The sequence below is a fragment of the Schistocerca nitens genome, unplaced genomic scaffold, assembly GCF_023898315.1.
Source record: "Schistocerca nitens isolate TAMUIC-IGC-003100 unplaced genomic scaffold, iqSchNite1.1 HiC_scaffold_519, whole genome shotgun sequence".
Taxonomy (NCBI): Eukaryota; Metazoa; Arthropoda; class Insecta; order Orthoptera; family Acrididae; genus Schistocerca; species Schistocerca nitens.
In genome coordinates this window covers 896,030-917,638 of record NW_026046052.1, presented here as the reverse complement: position 1 = coordinate 917,638, position 21,609 = coordinate 896,030, and the positions used below count along the sequence as shown (strand labels likewise).

Sequence of the window (21,609 nt, the reverse complement as noted above, 5' to 3'; positions counted from 1 at the left end):
ACAGCGTACACAACAGGAGGGCACACGAAACGGCAGGCAAGGGCAACGCATTCTCATAGATTCCTCCTCCGAGCCATGTCGGCGAACGTTTCATCCGGGAAGGCAATGCAATTCAGCCGTCACCACGGCCGACACCTGCAGCCGCGCCGTAAACGCCTTTCAGTGCGGCTGCAATGCACGGGAACGTTCCGTTGCTATAGACAGCGCCTCTCCGTTTTTCCCTGCTTCGTTTTCCGGTGATTGCTTCTCCATTTTGTTTGTTTTATTACTTTCCGTTCCCCTCCTCCACCATTGTTTCCGTCCCCAACAGTTTTGCTCATTCCACACGTTCTGCCCAGACACGACACTCGACCGATCAAAGGTCAGCCTTTCGTCACCGTTCGCGGCGCCGACGGTGCCACAGTGCGACTGGTGTGAACACCGACACGTTGCCATGACGCCGGTGTACCGCGCCGATATTGACAGTTACTCAGAGCCGCCGGATCGGATCACATCACCGACACACCTGCCATTTCACACCGGGGGACACAGACCAACGAAACGCGTGTACGCCCATAACAACAAACAACGACCGTCGTCGTCTAGCCTCACGCTTACTGTACTCAACCGAACACACGTGCACCGTGAATGACGTGCGTGCGCACAACAGTCCAATCAATCATCAGTCAAACTGCAGAAACGGCTATCATCAAATCAAGGGCCAAATAGGTACACCACCGTGCGTGTCGCCTACCCCACCCGCCCGTACATTTCTTGGCGACTTCGTAATGGATGATAGTACGACACGTCCATTTAAAACGTCACCAACACACACACACCAACGCGCCGTACAGCAAAGGGAATAGTCGACGGCAACACAACATTTCACCCTCGCCATCATGTATGATGTGACAACAGACGGCCGTAACGGTGACATCCAACAATCAATCAATCGCGAGGACTTTCAATTGCAGTCACGTGACTAACCGGGCAGACGGAGACAAAGACATGAATCAGCGCCACAGACAGCACCAACACCTCCTATCGATCTATCTGTGTGTCGACAAACAACCACGCCAAGACTCGTGCACGCATTCCACGTCACACCGGCGGCAACCAAACCCTCGCGGCCGTACCCCAGTAACCACAACCACAACCACATTCGAGACCACACCACCACGGCACAGCAGCACCACCAGCTGCCTCGCAACCAACCAAACCGGGTAGCTATGCCGCCCCTCTCACTCACTCACTCACTCACACACACACAAACAATTCCGCTCTTCCCGCAAAGGCAATTTGGTGGCCCTGAAAAGGGCCGTTTTGCCGCTCTCGCAACGGAGGGAGCTTCCTTCCTTCCTTCCTTCCTTCCTTCCTTCCTTCCAAGAGCCGAAGTAACAACCTCCTCCTTACTTGGAGCTCGTGTACTTGGTCACCGCCTTCGTGCCCTCGCTCACGGCGTGCTTGGCCAGCTCGCCAGGCAGCAAGAGCCGCACAGCCGTCTGGATCTCGCGGGACGTGATGGTCGAGCGCTTGTTGTAGTGCGCCAGGCGAGACGCCTCGGCCGCAATGCGCTCGAAAATGTCGTTCACGAAGCTGTTCATGATGCTCATCGCCTTCGACGAGATGCCCGTGTCGGGGTGCACCTGCTTCAGCACCTTGTAGATGTAGATGGCATAGCTCTCCTTCCTCTTGCGCTTCTTCTTCTTGTCGCCCTTCGAAATGTTCTTCTGCGCCTTGCCGGCCTTCTTGGCGGCCTTCCCGCTAGTCTTGGGCGGCATCTCGAACGTACAACAACAGGCAGCAAGCGCTCCGCTCTAGTCAGCGTCTCCCCACACAGTGGCACCCGCCGCTACCGCAACACCGCACCTTTACCAGCTCGCCCTGTTGCGGCCGCCGACCAATGGGGCGCGCGCGCAACCGGCCGCCGCACCCGAGCCCATAAAGGGACCCCCACCCCGCCGCCGCCGGCACACGCACGCACTCCGCTGCTCGACTCGCTGCGGCTCGCACCGTTACGGTTACGTGTTTAGCGCTTACGCCACTAGCCAAACGCCATGTCCGGACGCGGAAAGGGAGGCAAAGTCAAGGGCAAGTCAAAGTCCCGCTCAAGCAGGGCTGGGCTCCAGTTCCCGGTCGGCAGAATCCACCGCCTCCTGCGCAAGGGAAACTACGCCGAGCGCGTCGGCGCCGGGGCGCCCGTCTACCTCGCCGCCGTCATGGAGTACCTCGCGGCTGAGGTGCTCGAGCTGGCCGGAAACGCGGCCCGCGACAACAAGAAGACGCGCATCATCCCGCGCCACCTGCAGCTCGCCATCCGCAACGACGAGGAGCTCAACAAGCTCTTGTCGGGCGTCACCATCGCACAGGGTGGTGTCCTGCCCAACATCCAGGCCGTCCTGCTGCCAAAGAAGACCGAGAAGAAGGCCTAAACAGGGACCGCGGCGCTGCGCTTGCGTGCTCCCTGCACGCAAACGCAAACGCGCCTTTGCCTTGCCGGCTCGCCTCACAACAATCGGCCCTTTTCAGGGCCACCACACAAACCTACGTCCAAAGCAAAGTTTCCGTCGTCCTCGCCGCACTTTACAACAACGTCCACAGCGCCGGCGCACGTCCGCCATCTTGTCCACAGCCCGTGTGGCCGAACACACACACATTTTTTCTGCACCCCTCCACGCACGCACAGTCGCGTTCCAAACAACGACAACGACATCAATACACCAATAATGTGATGTGATCATTGTTAATATGTTCATAATTAAAAGAGCGCGTAACGGCCCGACGACGGACGACACGCGGGCCGCCGCGCGCGCTCTCCAAACACACAGGCACAGGACAAACCAAACCAAACCAAACAGCTGATCCGATCGATGATCCGGCCCGCGCCACAAACAAACCACGCACACACCGGACTCAGCCGCGCCCTCCCGCATCCATCATCACACACGTCACGTCGAAACTCCAAACGGAACGCACGCACGCAAAGCAACAGAGGCGCACAACAACAACAACAACAACAACAACAACAAACACACACACACAGAGGCAGGCAGGCAACACAGACCCTTTCGCACTTTTCAATTTCCGAACAGTGTGGTGGCCCTGAAAAGGGCCGTTTTTCGTCTCTCCCACCAAGCACGGGCAACGGCACGGCCGCGGGAAGGCCACAGCACAGCACACCGGCTGCCTGCCTAACCGCCGAAACCGTACAGGGTGCGCCCCTGCCTCTTCAGGGCGTACACCACGTCCATGGCCGTCACAGTCTTGCGCTTGGCGTGCTCAGTGTACGTCACCGCGTCGCGGATCACGTTCTCCAGGAACACCTTCAGCACTCCGCGGGTCTCCTCGTAGATCAGACCAGAGATGCGCTTCACGCCGCCCCTGCGAGCCAGGCGGCGGATGGCGGGCTTCGTGATGCCCTGGATGTTGTCGCGCAACACCTTGCGGTGCCGCTTGGCGCCACCCTTGCCCAGCCCCTTTCCTCCCTTGCCGCGGCCTGTCATTCTTCCTCCTCCTCAAGCAACAAAAAAAGCACAAGCGGCAGCTCCTCACCCGGCGCTAGCGAGTCGGCTACGGTGCGCCGTGAGCGCGCGCCGCCCCCCTATATAGACTCTGGCCCGCCCTCCCCCCACCACGCGCACCGAGGGCATATAAGCGCAGCACGGGCCCGCGCGGGCCCGTTGTCAAGGCAGCACCGGACGCTTCGCTACCGCACGCACCGCTAACCGCTATGGCCCGCACAAAGCAAACGGCCCGCAAGTCCACCGGCGGAAAGGCGCCGCGCAAACAGCTCGCCACCAAGGCGGCGAGGAAGAGCGCGCCCGCCACCGGCGGCGTCAAGAAGCCCCACCGCTACAGGCCGGGCACCGTCGCCCTGCGAGAAATCAGGCGCTACCAGAAGAGCACAGAGCTGCTCATCCGCAAGCTGCCGTTCCAGCGCCTAGTGCGCGAGATCGCCCAGGACTTCAAGACCGACCTGCGCTTCCAGAGCTCCGCAGTCATGGCCCTGCAGGAGGCCAGCGAGGCCTACCTCGTCGGCCTCTTCGAAGACACCAACCTGTGCGCAATCCACGCCAAGCGCGTCACCATCATGCCCAAGGACATCCAGCTCGCGCGCCGCATCCGCGGCGAGCGCGCCTAAACCGCTTAGCCGCGGCACGGCACCGCACGCGCGCAACACAAAAAAAACGGCCCTTTTCAGGGCCACTAACATCTCTCCGTCGCGAGCAAAACTTTTGTCGGTCTTGCCGCCCAGCCTCTCTCTCTAGCCCCGTTAAAACAACCACCACAATTCCCCACCCTCCCTCCCGTACACAGCCGCTCTCGCCAACAATCACAATCGACGTCATCCCACCCCACCCCTTCAAATACACACAAACAAACAGCCGGACGACGTCACCACGGGTGGCTGGCCGCCGCCGTCTCCGAGGCGCCACCGCGCCTTCCCAATTCCCGCCGGCCACTTCCACGTCTCAACGTCCCCGTCCCCCTTTCACACAGAGAGGACACACACATAACAAACAAGACGCGCCATCCGCAAAGCAAGCAAACAAACAGAGTCTCCAGAAACATGAGAAACCAACCGTCGGCCGCCGCACAAAATACAAAACACAAAACAAAACGGCCACAACCGCTCCGCTACCGCGCGCCGCCGCCTACCGCCACCGGCCCCACAATCCAACCACCACGGCACGCACACAGTACCCACAAGGGTCATACAGAAACGCCACACAAACACCAACCAACCCCACACACACACACACACACACACCCCGGCGCATGCACGCACGGCCACCCAAACAAGACAACACAACGCGCCAAGCACGACAATCAACGCCTTCCCGACGTCCTCTGATGGCCCTGAGAAGGGCCGTTTTGGGCCGCGCGCAGCCGTGCCATCGCGCGCCACTAGACGACGCGGGGGAGGGGGGTGGGGGACGACGGGGTCAAGCGCCAGCCCTTCCCTTCCTTCCCCTTTCCTTTCTTTACTTTAACTTCACTTCTTCTTCTTGGGCGAAGCCTTCGCCTTAGACGGCGTCGTCGCCTTCTTCGGGCGCGGCGCCTTCGGCTTCTTCGTCGGAACCTTCGCGGCCTTCTTCGCCTTCGACGGCGACTTGGCCTTGGCCGGCTTGGCCGCAGCCGCCTTCTTCGCACCCGCGGGAGCCGCCGACGCCGCAGACGCCTTCTTGGCGGCGCCCGCCTTCCGACCGGTCGCCGCCTTCACGCCACCAGCCTTCTTTGCGCCGGCCGCACGGGCGCCCTTCTTCTCCTTGCTGGCCGGAGCGGCGCGCTTCTTCTTCGCACCGCCGGCACGGGCCTTGCCGCCCTCGGCCGCCCCGCCGCCGGCGCCGGCAAGCTTGAAAGAGCCGGACGCGCCCTTCCCCTTCGTCTGCACCAGCTCGCCAGCCACGACGGCCGACTTGAGGTACTTCTTGATAAAGGGCGCCAGCTTCTCCGCGTCCAGCTTGTAGTGCGCGGCAATGTACTTCTTGATCGCCTGCAGCGACGAGCCGCCGCGCTCCTTCAGACTCTTGATGGCGGCCGTCACCATCTCAGAGGTGCGCGGGTGCGCAGGCTTGGCGCGCGGCTTCTTCGCAGACGCCGCAGACTTGGCCTTCTTCGTCGTGCCGGTGGCGGCGGGTGCCGCAGCAGTCTCGTTCGTAGCCGCCTGATCTGCCATTATTTCGACGACGCGCGTACACACACGAGAGCGAGAGCGAGAGCGGCAGGCGGCAAGCACGGCGGCAGAGAATAGCCGCCGCGCCGCCAGGCCCAGCCAGTGTCGCGGGCGGGCGCGGACGGCCGAGAGAGCGGCCGCCACTCTGCGCGCCGCCGCGCCGCGCCTCCCGCGCTTGCTACCGCCCAACGTCCGACAGCCTGTGCGGACCAGCCCCAAACCTGCGCCGCAACCACCCGCGCCGTTCAAACCACCGAGGATGGGGCTACACACGGCCACACCACAGTCGCCAACCAGTCGCCACGGCAGCGCCGCAAACCACGGCCAAACTGCAGCTACCGCGCGCTACAGCCTGGCTCGGCCCGCCGAGAATCGCCGCCCCCGCCCACATGCCGCCCCCACAGCCCCAGCCGACGACCCGCCACAATGGCCAAACCTTCGGCAAAAGTGCCACACCGTCGCCGCGCCAGCCCGGCCAGCGCGGCCGCCGCCACAGCCACACAAGCGGAGGCGTGCGGCGATGCCGGCCGTGCAAACGCACCTCCGCCGCCCCATCGCCCTCCCACCGTTTCCCGATCGGCCCGCAGCCGTCGGGCCACCTCGCCCGCCAACATTCGCGCCCCTTTCTCACAAAATTGCCCGCCGCAAACAAAACGGGCGCCGCCTGCGCAACATCGGCACCGGCCAACCGAGCGCCGCCGCCCCTCGCCGCTTACGCGAGGGGGGCTGACCGCCGTCCGCAACTACAGACACACCGAATCTGCCTCCAAGCACACACGACAGCCGACCTCCTACATTTATACGCCGCAAGCCACCCAACGGTGTGTGGCGGAGGGCACTTTTTACGTTACGTGCCACTGTCGTCATTGCCTCCCTTTGCCGTTCCAGTCGCGTATGGTTCGCGGGAACAACGACTGTCTGAAAGCCTCCGTGCGCGCTCGAATCTCTCTACTTTTACTACATTCGGGATCTCCTCGGGAGGTATATACGTACGGGGAAGCAATATATTCGATACCTCATCCGGAAACGCACCCTCTCGAAAACCTGGCGAGCAAGCTACACCGCGATGCAGAGAGCGCCTCCCTTGCAGAGTCTGCCACTTAACTATCACGGTTACCACATAACCCTGTGACGAAACGTTGGACCTTTCTCTATCTCCTCCGTCAACCCGACCTGCTACGCATCCCACACTGGTGGGCAACACTCACGTATGGGTCGGTCGAACGCGTGTTTTTGTAAGCCACCTCCTTTGTTGATGGACTACATTTTTGCTAAGCATTCTCCCAGTGCATCTCAACCTGGTACCCGCCTTACCAACAATTACTTTTATCTGATCATCATTCCACTTCCAAATCATTCCGCACGCATACTCCCAGATACATATTTTACAGACGTCACAGCTACCAGTGTTTGTCCCGCTATCATATAATCAATCATACAATAAACGATCCTTCTTTCTGTATATTCGCAATACATCACATTTGTCTATGTTAAGGGGACAGTTGCCACTCCCTGCACCGGGTGCCTATCCGCTGCCGATCGTCCTGCAACCTCTCTGTATACTACATACAGCACATCATCCGCGAAACGACGCATGGAACGTCCGGCACTATCTACTAGCTCATTTATATGATATGAATTGTGAAAAGCAATGGTCCCATAACACTCCCCCGTGGCACGCCAGGGGTTACTTTAACGTCTGTAGACGTCTGTCTCTCCATTGATAACAACATGCTGTGTTCCGTCTGCTAACATCTCGTCAATCCAGCCACACAGTTGGTCTGATATTCTGTAGACTCTTACGTCGTTTATCAGGCGACGGTGCGGAGCTGTATCGAACGCCTTCCGGACGTCAACGACAATGGCATCCACCTGGGAGCCTGTATCTCATATTTTCTGGGTCTCATGCGCAAATAAAGCGAGCTGGGGGTCTCACACACGATCGCTGTTTCCGGAATCCAACATGGATTCCTACATAGTAGACTCTGGAGTTTCCACAAACGACATGATACTCGAGCAAACAACATGTTCTACAACACATCGACGTCAGAGATATGGGTCTATGGTTTTTGCGCATCTGCTCGACGACTGGGACTACCTGTGCTCTTTTCCAATCATTTGGAACCCTCCCTTCCTCTCCAGAGACTTGCGGTACACGGCTGTTAGAAGGGGGGCAGGTTGTTTCGCGTACCCTGTGTAGGAATCGCGAATTGGTAATCCCGTCGGGTCCGGCGGACTTTCCCATTCCTCCTTGGACACTTATTTCGATGTCAGCCGGTTTCTCGTTCGTGCGAGCATTTAGAGACGGAACTGCAGTGCGGTCCGTCCTCTGTGAAACAGCTTTGGAAACAGGTGTTTAGGTATTTCACAGCTTTACGCGTGTCATCCTCTGTTTCAATGCCATCACCATGCCGGAGTGTCTGGATATGCTGTTTCGAGCCACTTACTGATTCAACGCAAGACCGGAACGTCCTAGCATTTTCTGTCAACGTCGGTACATAGGGTTTGTTCTACTTTCGAATTCACTGAACGCTTCACGCATAGCCCTCCTTACGCTCACACTTTGGACATCGTTTAGCTTCTGTTTGTCTCGGAGGTTTTGGCTGCGTTTAAACTTTGGGTGAAGCTCTCTTTGCTTTCGCAACAGTTTCCTAACGTTGTTGTTGTAGTATACCACGGTGGGTTTTTTTTCCCATCCCTCACAGTTCGACACTCGGCACGTACCTGTCTAAAAACGCATTTTTACCATTGCCTTGCACTTTCTCCATGAACACTCAACATTGTCAGTGTCGGAACAGGCATTTGCCTTTTCATCTGTCGGGTCGTCTGCAAATCTGCCTTCTATTACTCTTGCTAGCCAAAACAGATAGATACACCGTCCTCCCTGCAACGGCCTTATGATCACTGCGTCCCTGTTCTGCACATACAGAGTCGAAACACGTTCGGGTCTGTTTGTCATCCGTAGGTCCACGATGTTATCTCCACGAGTCGGTTCTCTGTTCATTTTGCTCGAGGTGATTTTCGGACAGTGCACTCAGTATAATGTCACTCGATGCTCTCTGTCCCCCTACCACCCGTCCTGAACATCATCTGAGTGTCCCAGTCTATATCGGGTAAATTGAAATCTCCACCTAAGACCCTAACATGCTGAGGAAAATGTATGTGAAATGTGTTTCCAAAATCCGTCTCTCCGTTGTTCTGCCACTAATGCTGCTGCGTCGGGAGGTCGGTCAAAGGAGCCAATTATTATTAAACCTAGCTCGGTTGTTGGGTGTAACCTCCACCCACAATATTTCACAGGAACCATCCACCTCTACTTCACTACAGGATCAAAACTACTACTCAAACAGCGACGAACACACCACCACCGGTTGCATGCAATCGAGCCTTTCTAAAACACCGTCTGTACCTTTGTGACAATTTCGGCAGAATTTATCCCTGGCGTCAGCCAGCTTTCTGTACCTTATCACGATTGCAGAGCTTCGGTGCTTTCTCTGTCAGCGCTTGCGGTTCCGGTACTGTACCAACGCAGCTTCGACAGTTGACAATTAACAAACGATACCGATTGCTGCTTGGTCCCCGCACCCGTTGAGGCTGCTGTTGCCCCCTTTCTGTACTTGCCCAAGGCCATCTAACCTAACAAAACCGCCCAGCCCACGCCACACAACCCCTGCTACCCGTGTAGCCGCTTGTTGCGTGTAGTGCTCTCCACCTAAGACTATAACATGCCTTCGACATTCGCAGTGTACAACACCTTAGGTTAGGGTTGGCGTCGCTTGGGTTAGGTTAGGTTACGTTAGGTGGACGTGGGTTAGGTTAAGGGTTAAAGTTAGGTTAGGCGTCAAAGTTAGGTTAAGCGTTCGGACGTGAGGCGTCAGGTGGCCGCACCTACCTTACGGCCGGACATCTTAGGTTAGGCTAAGGGCGCCGAGGTCACGTTACGTTCACCTTCGGGCGCCACACGTAGCTGTCACAGGTAGGTAGTAGTTCGGTCGGTCGGTCGTCGGCAAGCCGCAAAAAACTACAGACGACGTCGACAACAAGACCGAGCAGGAGGCAGATATATACCGAGCGCCAAAGAGACCGACCACACACACACACACACACACACACACACAAAACAACAAACACCACCCACCGGCCAAAGGGGCACCAAAAAAACCCACAAAGCCGAGCACCACACGTCGCGACCAGAGGCAACCCGCAACCGCAACGGCGCTTTCCGCACCGGGCCGGATGCACGTACGACAACACCGCTACCCGTACACAAGGCCTCCCATTGCACACAGCCGCTCTGTGTTCAACATCATCAATGGCGCGCCCGCGGCTCGTCGCGGTCGCAGCCATGACGCCGCCGCCACTTTTGCACCAACACATTCACGCACCGCAAAACAGCTCGCCGACCCACCGACACAGCACAGCCGACAAACAAAAACAACCGCGGCGGCGGCAACAAAACAAAACAAACACCTCGCACCAAGCGTCCGACAGAAAACAAACGGACAGGCACACAGGCCTCTGCTAACGACCACGACACAGCGGCACGCTGCCCCTTTCCCGCCACTCTCGATTCACAGCGCACGCGACCCCGTCGTCGACGACGACACGCGACGGGCTCGCTTCCCGCAACCTACACCTTTCCGCCACTACGCACGGCTCCACCCGACGCCCGTCGCAACGGCACTACTGCACGCACTATCACCCCCGCCGCCGCCGCCGCCGCCGCCGCCGCCGCCTCCTCCTCTCTCCCCCTTCCCGTACACAACAACACAGCCAAAAACACACTCACGACCCAAACATAACAACATGGCACGTGCATCGGCGCACACCCCCAACCAGTCACCGTCGACACAACCACACGCAAGGCACGGAAAAACCGGCGTCCTTCCACGTTGCCATCAAAGCAGCACAAACAACCACACAGGAGGAACCACCAACAACTGCCGGCCGGCCGGCAACCACCAAACGCACATTCCCGCTCGCCACCACACACCTCTCGGCAGCCGTTTCGCAAAGACATGACATGACATGACGCGACATCATCGCATCACGGGCGACGCACGCACACCGACCCACTTTCCCGCCCGTCTCTCTCTCTCTTTTTCTTCCGACGCCTTCGGCCGAGCACACACGTACGTGGCACAACGCCCAACACAGTCACACACAGTCGACAGGCGCACGCCCAGGCACGCAACGACGCAGCGCAGCAAAGGCGCCCGCGACACATACCTCCTCTCCCGTCTCGCCGCCGACCGCCAGCCAGCCACTCGCAATGTGCACTGGCCAACCGGACACACGTCCACCGCGCCGCCTCCGACCACCCGCCAGGGGGCGCTCACGTCCGCGACAACAGCGCGGCCCGCCGCCGGGCGGGCCCAGCCCGGCCCAGGCGGCGCGCGCTGCTCTGCACTCGGCGCGCCGCGCCACACATCCTGCTGCAGACCGGGCTCGTCTCTCTGTACGCGTCTGCGTCTGCCCGCATCTCATCTTCCTGCGCATCAACACAAACGAGGCCACGTGAGCAAACCCCCGTCACAACGCCACATCACGCACTGCCTTGTCGACCGCCTAAATAAATGCACTCACCCACCAGCCATCCGCTTCGTCCTCTTCTTGCTTACTCGTTGTTCGTCGTTGTTGCTGCTGCACCAGCACCAGCACCAGCACCGGCGGCGGCGGCGGCGGCGGCGGCGGCGGCGGCGGCGGCGGCGGCGGCGGCAGCGGCAGCGGCAGCGCACACAGCCCCCAGCCGGCCGCATCCGAGGGGGCCCCGCCGCCAGCGTCGCCTCCTTGGGCACAGGTGCGGTGCTGTGGCCGCCCATCCAACCGCATTTGCTGGCCGTCCCAGCCGCCAGGCAGGCGTTCCCACTGCCGCGCACCGCCTCTGCTGCAGAAGACGAACAAACGAAACGTACAAACATACACGCACCCGAAGCGTGGCCACACACGGACGGGACCGACAGGCTCCAAGGCGACCAAACGATGGAAAAACAAACACAAAAACAAAAGACACGCGAGCGAGCGAGCAAGCACGCAGTCGCCTCGCCTCTGTCCTCCCGCCCCCGCCCTTCTCCCCACCACATGCCCACAAACACCACCGCCTGCCCGCATCTCCACATTCGCCCCCTCCATTTGTTCCCTTGCGTTCGTTCCTTCCTTCCTTCCATGTGTCTGCGTGCGCGGCGCCTCTCCAACATCCGCCGTCCGTCCGTCCCGTTTTCGCCGTACCACACGCCACCGTCGGCGCCGCCTCGCCTCCTCCCAGTCCACCACCGCCGCCGCCCCTGTCCGCCCCGCACACCACCATACACCGCTGCTTGTCCCGGCCGTTGCCACCAAAGGCGCCAGCCGCAAACCGCGCCAAACGCCGCAGCGCGCGTGCGTCCTTCCTTCTTGCTTGCTTCTCCGTGCCGACGCTGCCTCTATTCCCGCACCCATTCGGCCGACAAGCACTGGCGTCGACGACACAGCCGTTGGGCTCCGGCACTGCGCGTACCGGAGTTACACGCGCACCCCCCCTCGCGAACGCATCTCTTTGTTGTTTCTCCTCTTTCTTACGTCTTCGTTTCTTGTTTGTTTGTTTGTGTTGTGTTTTTTTTTTCCTCCCACCGCCGCATGTGACACAATGGCCTCCCTCCCCCTTTCGTTCGTTGTCGCCGCTTTGTTTCTCTTTCTCATTGGTGCACGTCCGACGCGCTCCATTTCCACCACACCACGGCCATCGGCCTCCTCAACGGGCAGGCGCAGTGTGCCATTCTCCGGCGCACAAGCACACCGCGCGGCTCGCTCTCCTCGCCCCCACGCCACGCCACGCCACGCAGCACAAATGATGCTGTCTCGCAACACGACACACGGTGCGCACACCCCCGACCACGCGGCTCTTAAAAGGCATGGCACCGGCGACATGCGCCGCCCCGGCCCGCATCCGTCGTCTCACGTTCACTGCCGGCCGCGTCTGAGGCTACAACCGCACCACAACAACGGTCCCCTCCCGGCAACACATTTGTTGCACAAACACAACCGCCGAGCGCAGCGCGAGCCACCCACACGCGCCCTCCCCGTCTTTAAAAGCCTCCGCGTCTCCTTTCTCCTTTCGCGCCCCTCCCATCTCCCGAATATGCCAGCAGCGGTGCCACTACCGCGAAACGGACACGCCTTCCGGGCCACATGCAAGGGCACGCCCACCACCAACTACTGCCATATTCGCGGACGCAGTTAGGCAACACGCAACGCACTCTCCACCTACTTTCTCTCTCTCGTCCATTCTCTTTAAAACACACGAACCAACCAACCACGGCTAACACACTTTTTCGCGACACCTTTGACTGCGTTATCTTGACCGTGACGGCAGCTATCGACCTTCCAATTCCCCACTAAACACACACACACCCCTACATACACACCCTTCGCTACACCGGACAACAACAGCGTACACAACAGGAGGGCACACGAAACGGCAGGCAAGGGCAACGCATTCTCATAGATTCCTCCTCCGAGCCATGTCGGCGAACGTTTCATCCGGGAAGGCAATGCAATTCAGCCGTCACCACGGCCGACACCTGCAGCCGCGCCGTAAACGCCTTTCAGTGCGGCTGCAATGCACGGGAACGTTCCGTTGCTATAGACAGCGCCTCTCCGTTTTTCCCTGCTTCGTTTTCCGGTGATTGCTTCTCCATTTTGTTTGTTTTATTACTTTCCGTTCCCCTCCTCCACCATTGTTTCCGTCCCCAACAGTTTTGCTCATTCCACACGTTCTGCCCAGACACGACACTCGACCGATCAAAGGTCAGCCTTTCGTCACCGTTCGCGGCGCCGACGGTGCCACAGTGCGACTGGTGTGAACACCGACACGTTGCCATGACGCCGGTGTACCGCGCCGATATTGACAGTTACTCAGAGCCGCCGGATCGGATCACATCACCGACACACCTGCCATTTCACACCGGGGGACACAGACCAACGAAACGCGTGTACGCCCATAACAACAAACAACGACCGTCGTCGTCTAGCCTCACGCTTACTGTACTCAACCGAACACACGTGCACCGTGAATGACGTGCGTGCGCACAACAGTCCAATCAATCATCAGTCAAACTGCAGAAACGGCTATCATCAAATCAAGGGCCAAATAGGTACACCACCGTGCGTGTCGCCTACCCCACCCGCCCGTACATTTCTTGGCGACTTCGTAATGGATGATAGTACGACACGTCCATTTAAAACGTCACCAACACACACACACCAACGCGCCGTACAGCAAAGGGAATAGTCGACGGCAACACAACATTTCACCCTCGCCATCATGTATGATGTGACAACAGACGGCCGTAACGGTGACATCCAACAATCAATCAATCGCGAGGACTTTCAATTGCAGTCACGTGACTAACCGGGCAGACGGAGACAAAGACATGAATCAGCGCCACAGACAGCACCAACACCTCCTATCGATCTATCTGTGTGTCGACAAACAACCACGCCAAGACTCGTGCACGCATTCCACGTCACACCGGCGGCAACCAAACCCTCGCGGCCGTACCCCAGTAACCACAACCACAACCACATTCGAGACCACACCACCACGGCACAGCAGCACCACCAGCTGCCTCGCAACCAACCAAACCGGGTAGCTATGCCGCCCCTCTCACTCACTCACTCACTCACACACACACAAACAATTCCGCTCTTCCCGCAAAGGCAATTTGGTGGCCCTGAAAAGGGCCGTTTTGCCGCTCTCGCAACGGAGGGAGCTTCCTTCCTTCCTTCCTTCCTTCCTTCCTTCCTTCCAAGAGCCGAAGTAACAACCTCCTCCTTACTTGGAGCTCGTGTACTTGGTCACCGCCTTCGTGCCCTCGCTCACGGCGTGCTTGGCCAGCTCGCCAGGCAGCAAGAGCCGCACAGCCGTCTGGATCTCGCGGGACGTGATGGTCGAGCGCTTGTTGTAGTGCGCCAGGCGAGACGCCTCGGCCGCAATGCGCTCGAAAATGTCGTTCACGAAGCTGTTCATGATGCTCATCGCCTTCGACGAGATGCCCGTGTCGGGGTGCACCTGCTTCAGCACCTTGTAGATGTAGATGGCATAGCTCTCCTTCCTCTTGCGCTTCTTCTTCTTGTCGCCCTTCGAAATGTTCTTCTGCGCCTTGCCGGCCTTCTTGGCGGCCTTCCCGCTAGTCTTGGGCGGCATCTCGAACGTACAACAACAGGCAGCAAGCGCTCCGCTCTAGTCAGCGTCTCCCCACACAGTGGCACCCGCCGCTACCGCAACACCGCACCTTTACCAGCTCGCCCTGTTGCGGCCGCCGACCAATGGGGCGCGCGCGCAACCGGCCGCCGCACCCGAGCCCATAAAGGGACCCCCACCCCGCCGCCGCCGGCACACGCACGCACTCCGCTGCTCGACTCGCTGCGGCTCGCACCGTTACGGTTACGTGTTTAGCGCTTACGCCACTAGCCAAACGCCATGTCCGGACGCGGAAAGGGAGGCAAAGTCAAGGGCAAGTCAAAGTCCCGCTCAAGCAGGGCTGGGCTCCAGTTCCCGGTCGGCAGAATCCACCGCCTCCTGCGCAAGGGAAACTACGCCGAGCGCGTCGGCGCCGGGGCGCCCGTCTACCTCGCCGCCGTCATGGAGTACCTCGCGGCTGAGGTGCTCGAGCTGGCCGGAAACGCGGCCCGCGACAACAAGAAGACGCGCATCATCCCGCGCCACCTGCAGCTCGCCATCCGCAACGACGAGGAGCTCAACAAGCTCTTGTCGGGCGTCACCATCGCACAGGGTGGTGTCCTGCCCAACATCCAGGCCGTCCTGCTGCCAAAGAAGACCGAGAAGAAGGCCTAAACAGGGACCGCGGCGCTGCGCTTGCGTGCTCCCTGCACGCAAACGCAAACGCGCCTTTGCCTTGCCGGCTCGCCTCACAACAATCGGCCCTTTTCAGGGCCACCACACAAACCTACGTCCAAAGCAAAGTTTCCGTCGTCCTCGCCGCACTTTACAACAACGTCCACAGCGCCGGCGCACGTCCGCCATCTTGTCCACAGCCCGTGTGGCCGAACACACACACATTTTTTCTGCACCCCTCCACGCACGCACAGTCGCGTTCCAAACAACGACAACGACATCAATACACCAATAATGTGATGTGATCATTGTTAATATGTTCATAATTAAAAGAGCGCGTAACGGCCCGACGACGGACGACACGCGGGCCGCCGCGCGCGCTCTCCAAACACACAGGCACAGGACAAACCAAACCAAACCAAACAGCTGATCCGATCGATGATCCGGCCCGCGCCACAAACAAACCACGCACACACCGGACTCAGCCGCGCCCTCCCGCATCCATCATCACACACGTCACGTCGAAACTCCAAACGGAACGCACGCACGCAAAGCAACAGAGGCGCACAACAACAACAACAACAACAACAACAACAAACACACACACACAGAGGCAGGCAGGCAACACAGACCCTTTCGCACTTTTCAATTTCCGAACAGTGTGGTGGCCCTGAAAAGGGCCGTTTTTCGTCTCTCCCACCAAGCACGGGCAACGGCACGGCCGCGGGAAGGCCACAGCACAGCACACCGGCTGCCTGCCTAACCGCCGAAACCGTACAGGGTGCGCCCCTGCCTCTTCAGGGCGTACACCACGTCCATGGCCGTCACAGTCTTGCGCTTGGCGTGCTCAGTGTACGTCACCGCGTCGCGGATCACGTTCTCCAGGAACACCTTCAGCACTCCGCGGGTCTCCTCGTAGATCAGACCAGAGATGCGCTTCACGCCGCCCCTGCGAGCCAGGCGGCGGATGGCGGGCTTCGTGATGCCCTGGATGTTGTCGCGCAACACCTTGCGGTGCCGCTTGGCGCCACCCTTGCCCAGCCCCTTTCCTCCCTTGCCGCGGCCTGTCATTCTTCCTCCTCCTCAAGCAACAAAAAAAGCACAAGCGGCAGCTCCTCACCCGGCGCTAGCGAGTCGGCTACGGTGCGCCGTGAGCGCGCGCCGCCCCCCTATATAGACTCTGGCCCGCCCTCCCCCCACCACGCGCACCGAGGGCATATAAGCGCAGCACGGGCCCGCGCGGGCCCGTTGTCAAGGCAGCACCGGACGCTTCGCTACCGCACGCACCGCTAACCGCTATGGCCCGCACAAAGCAAACGGCCCGCAAGTCCACCGGCGGAAAGGCGCCGCGCAAACAGCTCGCCACCAAGGCGGCGAGGAAGAGCGCGCCCGCCACCGGCGGCGTCAAGAAGCCCCACCGCTACAGGCCGGGCACCGTCGCCCTGCGAGAAATCAGGCGCTACCAGAAGAGCACAGAGCTGCTCATCCGCAAGCTGCCGTTCCAGCGCCTAGTGCGCGAGATCGCCCAGGACTTCAAGACCGACCTGCGCTTCCAGAGCTCCGCAGTCATGGCCCTGCAGGAGGCCAGCGAGGCCTACCTCGTCGGCCTCTTCGAAGACACCAACCTGTGCGCAATCCACGCCAAGCGCGTCACCATCATGCCCAAGGACATCCAGCTCGCGCGCCGCATCCGCGGCGAGCGCGCCTAAACCGCTTAGCCGCGGCACGGCACCGCACGCGCGCAACACAAAAAAAACGGCCCTTTTCAGGGCCACTAACATCTCTCCGTCGCGAGCAAAACTTTTGTCGGTCTTGCCGCCCAGCCTCTCTCTCTAGCCCCGTTAAAACAACCACCACAATTCCCCACCCTCCCTCCCGTACACAGCCGCTCTCGCCAACAATCACAATCGACGTCATCCCACCCCACCCCTTCAAATACACACAAACAAACAGCCGGACGACGTCACCACGGGTGGCTGGCCGCCGCCGTCTCCGAGGCGCCACCGCGCCTTCCCAATTCCCGCCGGCCACTTCCACGTCTCAACGTCCCCGTCCCCCTTTCACACAGAGAGGACACACACATAACAAACAAGACGCGCCATCCGCAAAGCAAGCAAACAAACAGAGTCTCCAGAAACATGAGAAACCAACCGTCGGCCGCCGCACAAAATACAAAACACAAAACAAAACGGCCACAACCGCTCCGCTACCGCGCGCCGCCGCCTACCGCCACCGGCCCCACAATCCAACCACCACGGCACGCACACAGTACCCACAAGGGTCATACAGAAACGCCACACAAACACCAACCAACCCCACACACACACACACACACACACCCCGGCGCATGCACGCACGGCCACCCAAACAAGACAACACAACGCGCCAAGCACGACAATCAACGCCTTCCCGACGTCCTCTGATGGCCCTGAGAAGGGCCGTTTTGGGCCGCGCGCAGCCGTGCCATCGCGCGCCACTAGACGACGCGGGGGAGGGGGGTGGGGGACGACGGGGTCAAGCGCCAGCCCTTCCCTTCCTTCCCCTTTCCTTTCTTTACTTTAACTTCACTTCTTCTTCTTGGGCGAAGCCTTCGCCTTAGACGGCGTCGTCGCCTTCTTCGGGCGCGGCGCCTTCGGCTTCTTCGTCGGAACCTTCGCGGCCTTCTTCGCCTTCGACGGCGACTTGGCCTTGGCCGGCTTGGCCGCAGCCGCCTTCTTCGCACCCGCGGGAGCCGCCGACGCCGCAGACGCCTTCTTGGCGGCGCCCGCCTTCCGACCGGTCGCCGCCTTCACGCCACCAGCCTTCTTTGCGCCGGCCGCACGGGCGCCCTTCTTCTCCTTGCTGGCCGGAGCGGCGCGCTTCTTCTTCGCACCGCCGGCACGGGCCTTGCCGCCCTCGGCCGCCCCGCCGCCGGCGCCGGCAAGCTTGAAAGAGCCGGACGCGCCCTTCCCCTTCGTCTGCACCAGCTCGCCAGCCACGACGGCCGACTTGAGGTACTTCTTGATAAAGGGCGCCAGCTTCTCCGCGTCCAGCTTGTAGTGCGCGGCAATGTACTTCTTGATCGCCTGCAGCGACGAGCCGCCGCGCTCCTTCAGACTCTTGATGGCGGCCGTCACCATCTCAGAGGTGCGCGGGTGCGCAGGCTTGGCGCGCGGCTTCTTCGCAGACGCCGCAGACTTGGCCTTCTTCGTCGTGCCGGTGGCGGCGGGTGCCGCAGCAGTCTCGTTCGTAGCCGCCTGATCTGCCATTATTTCGACGACGCGCGTACACACACGAGAGCGAGAGCGAGAGCGGCAGGCGGCAAGCACGGCGGCAGAGAATAGCCGCCGCGCCGCCAGGCCCAGCCAGTGTCGCGGGCGGGCGCGGACGGCCGAGAGAGCGGCCGCCACTCTGCGCGCCGCCGCGCCGCGCCTCCCGCGCTTGCTACCGCCCAACGTCCGACAGCCTGTGCGGACCAGCCCCAAACCTGCGCCGCAACCACCCGCGCCGTTCAAACCACCGAGGATGGGGCTACACACGGCCACACCACAGTCGCCAACCAGTCGCCACGGCAGCGCCGCAAACCACGGCCAAACTGCAGCTACCGCGCGCTACAGCCTGGCTCGGCCCGCCGAGAATCGCCGCCCCCGCCCACATGCCGCCCCCACAGCCCCAGCCGACGACCCGCCACAATGGCCAAACCTTCGGCAAAAGTGCCACACCGTCGCCGCGCCAGCCCGGCCAGCGCGGCCGCCGCCACAGCCACACAAGCGGAGGCGTGCGGCGATGCCGGCCGTGCAAACGCACCTCCGCCGCCCCATCGCCCTCCCACCGTTTCCCGATCGGCCCGCAGCCGTCGGGCCACCTCGCCCGCCAACATTCGCGCCCCTTTCTCACAAAATTGCCCGCCGCAAACAAAACGGGCGCCGCCTGCGCAACATCGGCACCGGCCAACCGAGCGCCGCCGCCCCTCGCCGCTTACGCGAGGGGGGCTGACCGCCGTCCGCAACTACAGACACACCGAATCTGCCTCCAAGCACACACGACAGCCGACCTCCTACATTTATACGCCGCAAGCCACCCAACGGTGTGTGGCGGAGGGCACTTTTTACGTTACGTGCCACTGTCGTCATTGCCTCCCTTTGCCGTTCCAGTCGCGTATGGTTCGCGGGAACAACGACTGTCTGAAAGCCTCCGTGCGCGCTCGAATCTCTCTACTTTTACTACATTCGGGATCTCCTCGGGAGGTATATACGTACGGGGAAGCAATATATTCGATACCTCATCCGGAAACGCACCCTCTCGAAAACCTGGCGAGCAAGCTACACCGCGATGCAGAGAGCGCCTCCCTTGCAGAGTCTGCCACTTAACTATCACGGTTACCACATAACCCTGTGACGAAACGTTGGACCTTTCTCTATCTCCTCCGTCAACCCGACCTGCTACGCATCCCACACTGGTGGGCAACACTCACGTATGGGTCGGTCGAACGCGTGTTTTTGTAAGCCACCTCCTTTGTTGATGGACTACATTTTTGCTAAGCATTCTCCCAGTGCATCTCAACCTGGTACCCGCCTTACCAACAATTACTTTTATCTGATCATCATTCCACTTCCAAATCATTCCGCACGCATACTCCCAGATACATATTTTACAGACGTCACAGCTACCAGTGTTTGTCCCGCTATCATATAATCAATCATACAATAAACGATCCTTCTTTCTGTATATTCGCAATACATCACATTTGTCTATGTTAAGGGGACAGTTGCCACTCCCTGCACCGGGTGCCTATCCGCTGCCGATCGTCCTGCAACCTCTCTGTATACTACATACAGCACATCATCCGCGAAACGACGCATGGAACGTCCGGCACTATCTACTAGCTCATTTATATGATATGAATTGTGAAAAGCAATGGTCCCATAACACTCCCCCGTGGCACGCCAGGGGTTACTTTAACGTCTGTAGACGTCTGTCTCTCCATTGATAACAACATGCTGTGTTCCGTCTGCTAACATCTCGTCAATCCAGCCACACAGTTGGTCTGATATTCTGTAGACTCTTACGTCGTTTATCAGGCGACGGTGCGGAGCTGTATCGAACGCCTTCCGGACGTCAACGACAATGGCATCCACCTGGGAGCCTGTATCTCATATTTTCTGGGTCTCATGCGCAAATAAAGCGAGCTGGGGGTCTCACACACGATCGCTGTTTCCGGAATCCAACATGGATTCCTACATAGTAGACTCTGGAGTTTCCACAAACGACATGATACTCGAGCAAACAACATGTTCTACAACACATCGACGTCAGAGATATGGGTCTATGGTTTTTGCGCATCTGCTCGACGACTGGGACTACCTGTGCTCTTTTCCAATCATTTGGAACCCTCCCTTCCTCTCCAGAGACTTGCGGTACACGGCTGTTAGAAGGGGGGCAGGTTGTTTCGCGTACCCTGTGTAGGAATCGCGAATTGGTAATCCCGTCGGGTCCGGCGGACTTTCCCATTCCTCCTTGGACACTTATTTCGATGTCAGCCGGTTTCTCGTTCGTGCGAGCATTTAGAGACGGAACTGCAGTGCGGTCCGTCCTCTGTGAAACAGCTTTGGAAACAGGTGTTTAGGTATTTCACAGCTTTACGCGTGTCATCCTCTGTTTCAATGCCATCACCATGCCGGAGTGTCTGGATATGCTGTTTCGAGCCACTTACTGATTCAACGCAAGACCGGAACGTCCTAGCATTTTCTGTCAACGTCGGTACATAGGGTTTGTTCTACTTTCGAATTCACTGAACGCTTCACGCATAGCCCTCCTTACGCTCACACTTTGGACATCGTTTAGCTTCTGTTTGTCTCGGAGGTTTTGGCTGCGTTTAAACTTTGGGTGAAGCTCTCTTTGCTTTCGCAACAGTTTCCTAACGTTGTTGTTGTAGTATACCACGGTGGGTTTTTTTTCCCATCCCTCACAGTTCGACACTCGGCACGTACCTGTCTAAAAACGCATTTTTACCATTGCCTTGCACTTTCTCCATGAACACTCAACATTGTCAGTGTCGGAACAGGCATTTGCCTTTTCATCTGTCGGGTCGTCTGCAAATCTGCCTTCTATTACTCTTGCTAGCCAAAACAGATAGATA

At 59.5% G+C, this 21,609-nt stretch overlaps 1 protein-coding gene across 1 annotated transcript; it reads left to right on the top strand.

Annotated features, from left to right (window-relative positions):
• The first annotated feature begins 9,892 nt into the window (after nucleotides 1–9,892).
• Nucleotides 9,893–10,678, top strand: LOC126232543 (uncharacterized). The gene has a single exon (XM_049942785.1). It carries the CDS (start codon nucleotides 9,893–9,895, stop codon nucleotides 10,676–10,678), a length of 786 nt encoding a protein of 261 aa, XP_049798742.1.
• Nucleotides 10,679–21,609: the final 10,931 nt, after the last annotated feature.

Coding starts and splice junctions, on each gene's coding strand:
- LOC126232543 (XM_049942785.1), top strand. CDS start 9,893: ATGCACGTACGACAACACCGCTACCCGTACACAAGGCCTCCCATTGCA.